Source organism: Lissotriton vulgaris, chromosome 4_1 (genome assembly GCF_964263255.1).
Source record: "Lissotriton vulgaris chromosome 4_1, aLisVul1.2, whole genome shotgun sequence".
Classification (NCBI taxonomy): Eukaryota; Metazoa; Chordata; class Amphibia; order Caudata; family Salamandridae; genus Lissotriton; species Lissotriton vulgaris.
The window spans coordinates 608079920-608093953 of record NC_141691.1 but is presented as its reverse complement, the minus strand read 5'-3'; the positions used below and the strand labels follow the sequence as shown (position 1 = coordinate 608093953).

The 14034-nt window shown below is 43.5% G+C and overlaps 1 protein-coding gene across 1 annotated transcript in view; it reads right to left on the bottom strand.

Moving 5' to 3' along the window:
• NME8 (NME/NM23 family member 8) overlaps nucleotides 1-14034 on the bottom strand; it is an 843103-nt gene that overhangs the window by 249716 nt on the left and 579353 nt on the right. The window contains exon 11 of the mRNA XM_086967295.1: nucleotides 12652-12827. Within this exon, the coding sequence (XP_086823421.1) occupies nucleotides 12652-12827 (176 nt within the window). The remainder of the gene's footprint in view (nucleotides 1-12651; nucleotides 12828-14034) is intronic.

Below are 14034 nucleotides of genomic sequence, written 5' to 3'. Positions count from 1 at the left end.
CTTAAATGATAGTAGACTCATCACTGCCAACTTAGTCCAAGCAAGAGTGCCGTTTCATACATCTGGAGTAAACCTGTCTTCGAGCTCTGCAGCAAAAAAGCCCAACTTCCCAGAGTGACTGCTCACTCTCCCACACCAAGCAAGAGGGCACCTTCCAAGACCAACAGCCCCATTCACAGCACCTTGCGCAAGCAACACCTGGATTCAGTCGACCTCTAATAGCCGTGCCTAATCCAGCTACAGAACAACTGGGAACCAAACTTCCCAGGACTTTCCCCTCAGTTACCCGCCTGAGTAATTGTTCAACAGAGGTGGGAAGCCCATCCACGTCCAATGTGCAGTTAAAGAACCCATTTACCAGATTTTTTCAAACGCTTCAAGCGATCAACAGTTGGCGCCTCTGAGCAAAAGTCTCTCCACTACACCCCCATCAACTAGAAACTGCAATCCGTCTTCCTCACTGGCATTTGCATGTTCGATGAAGCAAGTTCCTGTTGATAACCCAAAGAAATCAAAGCCTTTAATGATCAACAAAGTTCCTGCTCAGCCTTCCTCTAACTCAGGCACCGTACTATTGCTAACTCCAGAGTATGTTTCAAGAGGCCCCGACGACATTTTAAATCGAGGGAACATACTAAGACTTCTCAAATCATTTCCCGACTTGTGTTCCCTGCAGTCCCACTATGTAATCTCCATCAAATTTATACCACCAACTGGTGCTAATGCGGGCGATACAACTGAATTAACGCTTGGGTCCTCAACAATTCGAGAACTAGTTCAGTCAAAAGCCGAACAATTAAAAAATTGGGGCATAACAATGTCAACGTGTAGCGCCCCTCTTTATCCATCAATTTTGGAAAATAACCAGACTCAGACCCTTTTTCAGTATTAAATTCAGCAAGAAGACGCTCTCCTAAAGCAACCCAGGAGTACCCAATAAACCAGCCAAACCCAGAAAATATTGATTGGTCATGGCTCCCTGGAGCCCTAGTAAGGAGCCGGAATGATTGAAAAAATCCCAACCTCGGTCTGTCAATATGTTCCTGGAACATAAAGGGCCTTGGTCACATAATTCATTCAGCAGCCACCCTTGGTTTTCTAAAGACACGCAATATTATTCTACTGCAGGAAACCTGGGTAACAGACATCATTCCTATTGATGGCTACCTTGAATTTGCATCACTCGCAACAAGACAATCCAAATTTGGCAGGCCGAGTAGCGGCCTGGTGATTTACGTGTCAACTAAACTTTCCCAGTCCATTAAGCAGTTAAAATTTGAGGAAAACTGGCTCTCCGGAATCCTTTTGGGCAATCATGAGATCGACAGCCAGCTCCTCCTTCTGAACGTTTACATATCCCCAGGTAGCATGAAGAAAAAATTAAAACTGGATTGCCTGGCCAATACAGTCTTCAACTTGCTCCATGAATATGGCAGTATACCAAGCATAATTACAGGATATTTGAACACCAACCTTCACTGTAACTTCCTCGATGAACCAGAATCAGCCTTCTCTATGGCTTCATTACATCTTGCAACAAAGTCAACTCCCATAGGAAACAGACCATCAAAACTGGGGGAGTATGCAGTTACCCAGTTAGACAGCGTAGGCTATATTCTACTGAATGGTCGCTTCCCCACGGATACTCCTCCTGCCTGGACCCGTACCGATGGCTGAATCTTCTCCTTTCTGGAGTTTTCCCTCGGTAGCATGGAACTTCTCCCTTTTATCGAGAGCTTTCGTATTGCACCACAAGGTGAGAGCGATCACCGGCCACAGATTATAATAATTCATGCCAACATCCCGCGCCACCAGGAGCTTGCGCATACACATGCAGCCTGCTACACAGAGAATTTAAAAAGGATGAAATGGTCAGAAAACGAGGCACCCGTTTTAATTGAAAAATGTATAACATTGTTAACCCAACCACTCGCCACTGATTTCTTGCCTGTCAGCACCTGGGCGAGCTTTATTAACCAACTATTAGAAACAGTCCCACTTAAGAAGGGCACTGACCACTTCGAACTTCGACCATACACTTGAACAGCTACAAAAAAAATAAAGCTATGCAGAAATCATGCCCTTCGGAAATGCAGGAAGAGCCCAGGTAACAAAACCGCTTTTAAAGACTACAAGCAAGCTCAAGCAGCTTTTAAGTTCACAGCACGTAGGGAAAAACAAGCAGCCACAGATCAATTCTGGGTGAAGCTCCTCCATGAAAGCAAAAATCCAAACTCAAAGAAATTCTGGAGCCTTGTACACAGGGGTCAGCTTGGTGGATGCGGCCATGGTAGTGCAAACATCAGTGCGGATGAATGGTCCCTCTATTTATCATCTCGTTTCATGAGTAAGGATAAGGAAGCAGACTGCCCCAACCCTTCTAGCACGCCTAACGTAAAGGTACCAGCCTTGGTGGCTACGAAACCAACACTGCCGGGCCCCAGCTCTTCATTTATAAGTTCATCACGGCACCCATAAATGCGGTTCGTGTGAATAACATTGTTTCCCTCTCAGAGATGACAGCGACCTCGGAAGAACTAAATCACAAGATTCTATGTTTAATTAAGAAAGCTAGAGCCGATGGTGCACCCGGGCAAAATGGTCTCCCCCAGGCCCTGTTTAAATCGGAAGCTGAATTCTGGTCAGTTCATCTGACCCCCCTATTTTCTTATTGCAGGTTAAACAACACTGTTTCCGAGTCCTGGAGAGGTGCCATCATTCATCCCATTTATAAGGGTGGGAAGAGAAACTACCCCAGCAACTACCGAAGGAGAGCACTTTTAGACGTTGAGTCTAAATACTTCGCCAGCATTCTGTTGGACAAGCTACTGGTCTGGACCAAGGAAACAAGACGCCTCCCCTTCAATCAGACTGGGTTTGTGGCCAACTCTGGTACAACAACTAACCTACTAACCCTATCCGTTTTGATAGAGAAAGCGTCAGTCCAACAAATCCAACTACACTGCTGCTTTGTAGATTTTAAAGCGGCTTTCAACTGAGTGACCCGGGACCTACTGTGGCAAAGATTGAAGTCTTGGGGCGCACCCCGGTCTCTGCTACTTGCGATAGCTAATCTCCATTGCGAAACATGGATTAAAATTAAGCTGGACGAAGGCTCTCATGTCTCTAGGAAGATTGAGACGAGAAGCGGGGTAAAACGATGCTGTTTGCTGGCACCTCTCCTTTTTAACTTATTCATATCGGATCTCTCACAAATTCTTGACAGCGTCAACAGCCACCCGCCCCAACTAGATGGGGTATGTATTTCTAACCTTTTATACGCCGATGATCTGGTGTTGCTTAGTCACATAAAAGTGAGCCTACAGAGGCTACTTGATGAACTACTCCCCTACACTAAAAGCAACTTCCTAGAGTTGAATTTGTCAAAAACAAAAACAATCTCCTTTGGGAAGCAAAAGAAAAGGTGTGGTGGGTGGTATTGCAACAAGGTAAAAATAGACTCAACAACTCACTACAAATATCTGGGAACATTTCTTGACTCCAGAAGTTCTTTTGTCAAACAGAAAGAAGCACTGAGGACAAAAGCTCTGGCTTTAGAGATTGTCGCCGAGAAACTTTCCAAAAAACTACATGGCCACAGCTTAATCCCATTGTTGAAGGTGATGAACGCCAAGATAACCAATTCATTAAAGTATGGTCACGAGATCATGATGGGCACCACAAATACCCTCTTAAATAAATTATTAACAACAATTTTTAAACGTGCATTTCATCTACCAAAGTCAGCATCCCCTGCACAAGTTTGCCTTGAATTAGGTCTACTCGACCTCCACGGCACAGAGGCTGGTGCATTCATAAATTTTTGTAATCGACTGGGTCATGTCTGGAGGGCTCTTTAGAGGCCAGAATCTGGCAAGAAATTCAGAAAAGTCAAGCCAGTAAATATCGGCTCCACTTGGACCATAGTTTACAACAACTCAGTGTTGAGGAATTCTGGGGGACAAATCCCTCCCAGTCGGCATTAAAAGTAGTCATTAAGAAGAGCGTCAGGCTGTGGTCCTTCCATTCAGACAGGGCAATCCTGTCAAAAAGGAAACACGCCTGGGCATTGATCACAAATTTTAAACCTGGGCTTGTACCTCCCATTTATCAAGCACATTTGCACTTTTTTTTAAAAGAAAGTTTTTGGCCCTAAGGATGGGTGAATGGCCTTTTTTAATGAATCTGCCAGAAAGGCGCCGACCAGATAACTACACTCACTGTAGGCTGTGTGGCAACCACAGCGAAGAACTGGAACACATAGTTTGTCTATGTCCCGCATTTCTCGACGTCAGACGTTTTTTACTGCGTGAAGAATGGAACAGGCTCGGAATTAGATCATGCTGCCAAGCCATAATAGCAGCTTTAAACCTGAGCAATACAAAGCTGAACATCGGATTAACAAAACTTGTAACGAAGGCGCTAAAACAGTTGGATGCCATTAATGTTTCCAACCACTCCCCTTTACGGCAGAGTGGCACTCCATCTCCGGGGTCAGCATCTGTTCTTTAACTACCAAAAACCTGCCGACCCTAAGCTGGCCCTCGGGTGGAACATTAACCGCCAAGAAGGTTTCCAAGGTTCCAAAGTACAATGCATATTTTGGACTTCTGTGTAATTTTATATACAGTTTTTTCTATTAAAGAATATGCTGCAACTGTTTTTATATTGTAAGGGTTTTTAACCACATAACAATAAAGCCTTTCATAGGACTCAATGATATCTATTTCACAATCTAAAAATATCATCCGAGAAATAGGCACAAGCGCAACCATGCACACAAAGCCACAACAAACACACACCACTCTCTACAAACATAGATTGTCAATTTACCCTCAACCCATTCATCAAATTATTTCCAGTACTAGATCCTACTCCCACATACCCTGTATATCCTTACACCCACAAACACCTACACAATCCATGACTCTGGACTACAACACAACCAAATACACTTTTCGCTTACTTACAATACAACACAAAACAACACAACACTCACATATATTATTCTCAGAAATGTTGACTCTCACAACGCAAATTCCTTTCACTACCCTCTCACTACTCCATTCATTTAATTTGCCACCACTCTGAACCCTAACTGCAAGCATCTATTATACTATTCATGAACACAAAAATCCTATTCTTCTCACACCAAGCCAATGACAACACCCATCAATACTCCTCCACACAAATAAAGAAAAATCATCTCCTACTCAGTCTATAAATACTTCTCAAATCATACCTTCTCCCTCTATCACAGTACACATAGACTTTACTCAAATACTTCCCCTCACCCTTTCCCTTCCATATTCACAACTCATCAAACCTTCACACTCAAACCATATACCTCAGATCACAAACAAAAAAACAGATAATGCTGCCCCCTCAAAGACAAAAACACAAATAAAAAATCTGCCAGCACATACTGTCACTTAACCCACACCTTGCACCCATCCCAACCCAAATACACACATCCACTGTTCGCTAAACACCACAGTAAATAACCTACTTCTAAAGTCTTCTCCACCCCACCTCTCCATGCAGCAAATACACCAAGCACTCTATCCAAAAATACACAATACCCACCAACACATCTGTCAACCATTGCTCAAATCAGAGCCATATAGCATGACACTCATGCTCAACTACCACCCCTTTACCACACACAGACCACCTTCTACATTATCCCAAAACAAACCCACCATTCAGACACAACTCTACAGGACTTCCCTTACTTTTTGAACACACTCATTAACTATCACTACCTAACCAACCAGACCAAAAAAGATGCCTTCTGAGCCTTTTGGACTGAGGCAATGGAAACCATAAACAGGACTCTCTCTTTTACTCAGCAGTTACCACCTCTACCAATATCACACCACCAACAACTTCAATAGGCAACACTCATCCTTCTGCTTCACAAACTCTCTCCACCTCAAAATTAGATTCTTTAAATTGCCTACTTATAAATGCTCATTTAGTTTCAAAAGACAAGTACTACATATTCAACCTATTGATAGACACACAGCCAGACCGGCTTTTCATTACAGAATCATGGCTGTTGGAGGATATGACACCGGTATTGCATGAAGCTGTTCCACCAATGTATAATCCTGTTACACAAAATTGCATAGGCAAAAGAGGAGGCAGCTTAGCCATCATATTTAAAGAAACAACACATCTCGCCACAGCTGATGATGCTTCATTATAAGGTTGTGATACCCTCCTTCTCTGATGCAACCCCACAGCAACATTTTCATGTTACTTTCTCCTCGACAGACCACCACCTAGTAATGCAACATTCCCAGACACATTGCTAGAACAATCCCTAGCCTTCTTACAATATACTCAAACCTTTGCATCATTGTTGACCTCAAGATATGGTTTGATCAACCTAATATTCCGTTCCCCAGAAACATCCTCATTGACTTAGACACACAGAACCTACAGCAACTCATTTCTAACCTCACATGTCACTTGTCACACATTTACTATAATCTTTACCAACCCAAACCTAGTCACATTCTAAAGAATGACTCCTGCCAAAAGATAAGAACACTCCCTTGTTGTTTTTCCACACAAGACACCACAATCCACCACAAATAAAACCATCTTACCCTCATCCACATACTGACCATGAACCAAGCTGAATTTGGAGGAACTAGAAAATCTTTTTACCACCAACACAGATCTGATGCCCCTGAATGTGTTTAAAAAACTCCATGGATGGCTCCAGAAACCTTTTGATCTCCTAATTCCTCTAAAGACATCAACGCATAACAAAAGGAAACACGCCTCTTGAATAAATACAGAATTAAAAAAGAGCAAACAACAAAATACAAAGTTTCATCACAAATGGCTCAAAACAAACCCTGAAGAAAAGATATGCCTGAACATACACAAGAGAATATACAATTTAACAATAAAAAATGCAAAACAACCATACTATTGTAACAGAATCCGCAAGGCAAAGTGTGTCAATCAAGTATTCTATAAAATACTCTCTGAATTCTGTAAGCCAAAATACACAGGGGATACTAATTCCATTTCTCAAGATTTTTGTGACAATCTGACTAATCATTACAAATCTAAAGCATATATGTTGGATATCTAACTAAACAACAAAAATTAACACAGGCCCAACTCAGTTCCATCCATACTTGCCAGTTAGGCAAACACAACAACTACGCTCCTTAAAAGAACTATCACTAACTCAGTATATGGATCTTGTCAAAGCAAGCAATCCAGCCGGTTGCCCCTCTGACGCTTGTCCACCTCAAATCTTCAAAAATATCCTTCTATCAACTTCAGTGGCCAATCCAGTAAGAATAGTCGTCATCAACTCCTTTAATGACACGATTTTCACAGAAGACCTAAAAAAGGCATAAATACTCCCATCTTTTAAAAAAAAACTAACATGGACAATCAAGACCATGATAAGTATAGATCTTTCGCAAAAGGATTGTTCCTGGACACATTTATAGAAAGAGCGGCTTTTGGCCAGATATCACAATTCATTCTCGACAATGCAATACTTTCCAACTTCCAAACAGTTTTTTTTCTAGGAAGAGGAACTGAATCAGCCCTAATCTCTGTATGGGATGACCGTAAAATCATAGAGGACCGACCAGAACAGAGTTTCTGCCCTTCTTCTCTTTTTCAGCACCCTTTGAAATAGTGGATCATTATACACACATCCACAGACTTGAGGAAGGCAGAATAAAAGGCACAGCTCTCATTTGGATTACATCCTACCTATGAAAAACATATTAAATCTCCCTCATTCTCTTCTAAACCACAAGATTAAAGCAGGAGTCACCCAGGGGGCAATCATCTCACCAATGCTTTTCAACATCTACTTGATATCACTATCAGATCTGATCAGTTGTTTTCCCATCACCTGCATATGGCATGCAGATACTTCTGAAGCTGGAAAGCCCAAAGAACATTAAAACATCAGAACTCTTCAATTGCCTCCAAGCCGTTGACAAATGGATGACATGGAGCCACCTCAAATTGAATGCCTCCCAAGCTGACCAGCTCACCTGTGGCGAGTGGAAAACCCGCAAGCATCTTTGCTTCTGATGTTGTCGGAGCAACCTCAAATTATTTAAGGAGATAAAATGTACTCTACAAGTGCATAAGGAAGCCAAAGCAGGCTTTTCCACAATGAAAACACTGTGAGGCATCTTGCCACACCTAGGTTTCACACAAGGTTCAAGTTACTATCTCTCTTCTACTTTACAAACTAGACTGCGCTAACGGTCTGTCTCACGGCTCAACTTTGTCATCTATGAGATGACTACAAAGAATTCCGAACTCTGCCGCTAGCCTCCTCCTTCATGCAAAGCCACAAGCACACATCTCTCCTGCCTTGAGGGTGCTACACTGGCTACCAGTTACCAGAAGAGCCTCTTTTAAGGTGCTTTGTATCTCAAAACACAGCAAAACATGGCAAAGGACCACTCCTAAGCAGGTAGAAATTCAAGCAACACATTTAACAAAGTAGCCTAAGCTCATTGTTGGACCCGGGACCCCGGGCTGGCCAAGGCTCACGCCAAAGTCAGTCAGAGACCACCATGTCTAAGTCAGGGCAAGGGAGTTACACACCAAGACAACCCCTGCTCACCCTCTAGGTAACGTGACGTGAGCAGCAAGGCTAATCTCGGAGGCGATGTGTAAAGCATTTGCGCACGCACCCAGCAACAACACCCAAGTCCCACCACAAAGGAAACTCCACACAAGGTTAAATAAAAAAATAGCCTTTGTATTATAGTAAAAACACATTAGATAACACACAAACTTTACAATGTGCCAACAGACACGGGCAGAATTTACAAGGGATTATGTACAGGACAGGGCCACATGGACCACTGTCAGGGGTAGGCACTTGTTAGGAATAATACTTGTAGGTATAACACTTAGCACATAAACATATAATGACCGTAGCACTAAAATAGTAAATGCAGCACACAACCAGTAATCACTGGTAAAGAGTAAATACCTCCTACGCAACCCTAAACACTGTAGGAAAATCACGCAGGGAACTTGGACCTTATCATCAGGACCTATAGAAGTAAAACCATCACCTAAGCAGGTCACTTTTAGCAAAGGGAAGGAAACCTAAACAATCACCTAAGCAGGTCACATTTAGCAAAGGTAATAACATAAACAATCCTCTGAGCAGGTGACTTTTAGCAAAGGGAAGGAAACCTAAACAATCACCTAAGCAGGTCACATTTAGCAAAGGTAATAACATAAACAATCCTCTAAGCAGGTCACTTTTAGCAAATGGGATAAAATATAGAATACCTAAGCAGGTCACTCTTAGCAAAGGTAATGGAACATAAACAATCCTCTAAGCAGGTCACTCTTAGCAAAGGGGATAACACATAAACACAGTGCATATGAGGCATTGAAATACATTCAGAGGTGCAGGCAGAACATTTGCGCAGGAATCACATAAACAAGTAAATTACAATGCGCAGGGTGCATGTAGCACCACACTAGAATTCTCCCTCAGGTCAACTGGCCTCGCAAGGGCTGAAATGCCCTGAGTCCAAATTGTCAGGGAAGGCTGCAGCACAGAGCACAAACCTAAACGTAGTAACTGTCCACTAAGTGCTGGACAGTTGTAAATAATGCTGGGCACACGTTGGAGCCTTGTGGGCTCAAGAACAATGGTGAGGGAACACAGCGTGGGAGCCACGGGGCTCTGACCAACTAACTGCCTGTGTCCCCCTAGAGCCTCTCTGGCTCGCAAAACAAATATGGGCTGGGAGCCTCGCAGGCTCTAAAGTACAACTGGGGCCCACAAAGCCTCTCAGGGCTCGAAGAGCAATTAGGGCGATGAGCCTCCCAGAGGCTCGAAAACGGGAATGCCCTGAGCCTCTCAGGCTCGATGAACAGATTGCCCCCAGGAGCCTCGGGGCTCCAATCTCAAAGGCGGGCTTCGTTGGAGTCCCTCAAGGAGGACTCAGGAACTAAGATAGGTGCCCCCAAGAGCCTCAACTGGCTCTTCACACTGACGGGGAGGGGCCGGCACCGGCAATGTGCCCCAACGCCCTCCTCCCCGATTCTGCACTGAGCCCCACTCACCGGCTGTCTCGCTGGCGGGACGGCTCCTCCTCTGGGCAGTGTGGGGCTCTCCACTCCTCACGGGAGCCCCGCGAGCACCGGCAGCCTCTCTCCTCTCCTCGCGCCACAGTGCCAAGGGCGGGACTTCCGGGTCTCTCGGTCGGGCCCCTGAGGGATTGGCCGGCCGGCCAACCACTTCCGGGTCGTCGCGGGCAGCGCGGCATCCCGTTTCAGGCAGGCAGGGGAGGTGTCAGTATCCGAGGGGTGGGCTCCCTCGTGATAAATCAGAATTCAAGAACGGGGCAATGCCGTGTGGGCACCAGCTTTTAAATAAAATATAAAGCGAGGTGGGCACGCGCTCTGCCAAAAATCGGCAATTAAAGCGGGCAAATGCCAGGTGGGCACCGGCTGCACAAAAAGCGCTCCCAAGCGCTCAGGGACAAAATAAAGCGCTCTCAAGTGCTAGGCAAGGAATGACAGCGCTCCCCAGCGCTGAAAGGCAAGAGAGCAGGGCTCTCAGTGCTATGGGCAAAAGCAAAGCTACAGCAAGGTCTGGAGACAGGCAGGGGGCAAGGCTGGGCCCAGAGCCAGCTCACTGGGTCTCCAGGCAGGGAGACAATCCAAGTGGCGGTCCTCCTGGCCCCAGCAACAGCAGCAGCCCCCTCAGCTAGGATCCAACAGCAGAACAAATTGTATGGGGACACAGCCCCTTCTTATACTGCAAATTCCTTTGTCTGTAGGTGCAGGGTGGGGGAGAAACCAGTTGCAGCTGGTTTTGAAGTACCCTTGATAGCTCAACCACCCATTTCATTCACTGGCAGGGCTAGGGTCATCAGTCGCACTCCAGGGGGTAGAGCCAGCATTGTGTGGGGGAAAGTCCAGCCCCATCAGGGACCAGATGCACTCTTCCCCAGCCATCAACATGCTAATCTCACACTCACCACCGGGCAGACCCATCCAGCCCTCCTGGAGCCAGGCTCACCAGCCAGCTCCAGCCAATCACACGCCAGGCATATTTTACATTAATATGCCAAGTCCTAGAAGTGTCATTTCTACACATGACACACTCATGCCACATACATCATTGCGAAGCATTCATTCTCACGAGCTTGCACATACCAAATTCGAGTCTGCACTCCCCACGCATCAGAAACTACCAGGGACACAGACATTCCCCATGCATCCCTATGGGAGAGCAGGCCAGCCTAACTACATGCACGCACTTTACTCTGGGACACAGGGAAAAAGTGCGCACAGACCAACAATCATTATCACAGATTCACAGATTAAAATCAAAAAGATTAGGGGTGAACCTGCCAGAAGGGCCAAGTCCAACACTCATGAATAGCTCGCCACCTCATAATTCCTACATACAAGCGTGGACCTTCTCTGTCCATGCAGCTAAACAATGAAACTCCCTACCTAAAAACAGAAGATTCATAGACAACCATCTCTACATCAGAAGATCGGTCAAAAGCGTGCTCGTCCCCATATCATGGCTATACTCACAACTCAAGAATGTACCACAGCAGTTTATTCATACATGACAAACTATACTTCTCATGCTGTAGAAAATAGCTGTTGATATACATATACATATTATAATTTGAACGGTGCCTCCTGTTATAGGTAGATACATTTGTTTTAGGGAAAACTGTATATTGAACCACAGGATGCATGTGTATGTCAGATCATGTTGGTATGATTGCTGCTTCTGCGTACATATGGGTGCATATGAAGAGGGCAACATTTGCTACTAATAGCTACAGTAAGTGCCATGCTCATATTTTTCTATATATAAGTTAATTAGTTATTTGACACTATAAAAATGTACCACATGATAAATGTGGATCGCAGACTATGTAAATATTTCGGTTTCAATGTACATATGGGTATTTATATAAAGAGGTTTAATTCAGCAAACACAAATTTACCAAGCATTATGTTTGTGTATAAATATTTGTTTGCATAAATAATTTGCATTTTATATTAATAAAAAAACATCAGTTCCTTCTCCCTCTGATTCATCCCAAAGAGTCTGCCCACTATGAACTCCTAAACATCCTTCTCAATCATTTACCCATCCTTTTGAGTCATGCCACCCAACTAAAAGCACTGATGACCATTACTTACAAAGCAACTCACTACTTCCCCTTTTCAAATCCACTCCTACCATACCATCCTTACTCCAAATAAAACAAACAAAGAATCAAGAACACAATCCCGAGGCAACTAATGCACAAGAAATAACAAAACACAGCAAATAAATTTTACTAACGCACTAATTACTAATCTTTGCTTCATCAGGGGTCGTAAGTGCTAAGAAAATGCACGTACAATTACAATTACAATATGCCTATATTAAACACACTTACATTTACACACACACACACACACACACACACACACACACAGACAAACTCTCTTTCGGCCTCTTTCTCTCTCACTGTATCTCTCTCTCTTGTGATAATATTTGGAAGATCTCCAGATACATTACAAAGAAACTGTTTTTTAAAAATTCGAGAGGGACTATGTGTAAGCAGAAGAAAGTTAAACTCTGTTTCTATAACTTACCTCTTTGTAACCTCAAGAGATCAGGCCTTATTATAGCCAAAGTCCTGTCTAAAGGCTTTGCTTTAATTTTTTTGGGACGTGGTGGGAAAAAGTAGGCTACTTGTTTTGCAGCTTCCTCCTTGTTATCCTCACTGTTACATAGCAGTACGTCATCTTCTTCTAAAATATCTTGCAGGCTGAAGGAGACATTAAAATACTTTTTAGAGACAATATATTTGTGTATCAAATCTTTTAAACTGGGTGCATATTATCAAGGCTTGAAGGACTACATATCAGAAAAAATTAATATTTTTTATGTAGCTGTATGCGAGTGTAGTAATATGAGGGCAGGCAAATTCAGGGATATCATCTAAGAGTGGTTAGACAGTCCAATTGCTATACCTATGCTAATGCCTGCTGCCCCTGTGGAGTGACCTGAAACTTTGAACATGGAAGTTATGCCTACCATCAAAAATAGCTTGGGTATGGCACGACTGAGGCATGTATGTGAGTAGAAAGACACTGGCTTCCTCCACATTTCAACGAGATTCTCCTAAGCATGAGCCACAAAGTAAATTAACTCTGTGTAGATTTATGTAGAAGACAGGGTAGTCAAATACACCTTTATATCCTTTAATCCGGTTTGGCTCAGGTTTCACAGATGACACTGTGTATCCACCCCAAAAGGAACTGGAAGACCTCCATGATCACTCCCTTACTCTCAACCAGCCTAATTCCCAACTCTATATCAAAACCATTCACAAAACACTACATCATACACTTCATACTGGAACAGGAAAGTCTTCATAGGATACAGTGACATACACATGGCGGGAAGCAACATATGCAAATGCTCACACTTCAATTTACAAACTACAATACAGACAGACAGGACACAACACATTTCATGCTCTTCTTGAAACTCTCTGCTTAAAACTTCTGCTTTGACATTTTGCACTCCTGGTACATTTGTTGCTGAAATATTGCCCTCGATCAATCAGAGGATCACAGAATCCAATATTTCTCTTAATCCCACTGTTCTTTAAATTGCATTCAGAGTTGATCTCAGGTAATGAATGATTTGAGTTGGGATGACATGGGTTTTCGACCCAGACATTGAGGAAGATGCACTGTGGTTATCCTTCTTGCATCCATCTGCCACATAATTTTGGCTTATTCTTGCCTATGGCAGAGTTGAGCAAATGTTTTATGCGCCTTCAGGATGTGAAGGGAATTCATTTAACCCATTTCTCAGAATTCCTGTTTTATTTTCAGATAGCACAGCTCAGAGGTAGAAGCCTTGCTCATTGTTTTTGAGCTGTACTATCTTACAATAAAGCACTACTTCAAGGAAATACTGAGTTACAAAAATTGACTATAGACCTGGCAGGCACATAAAATGCA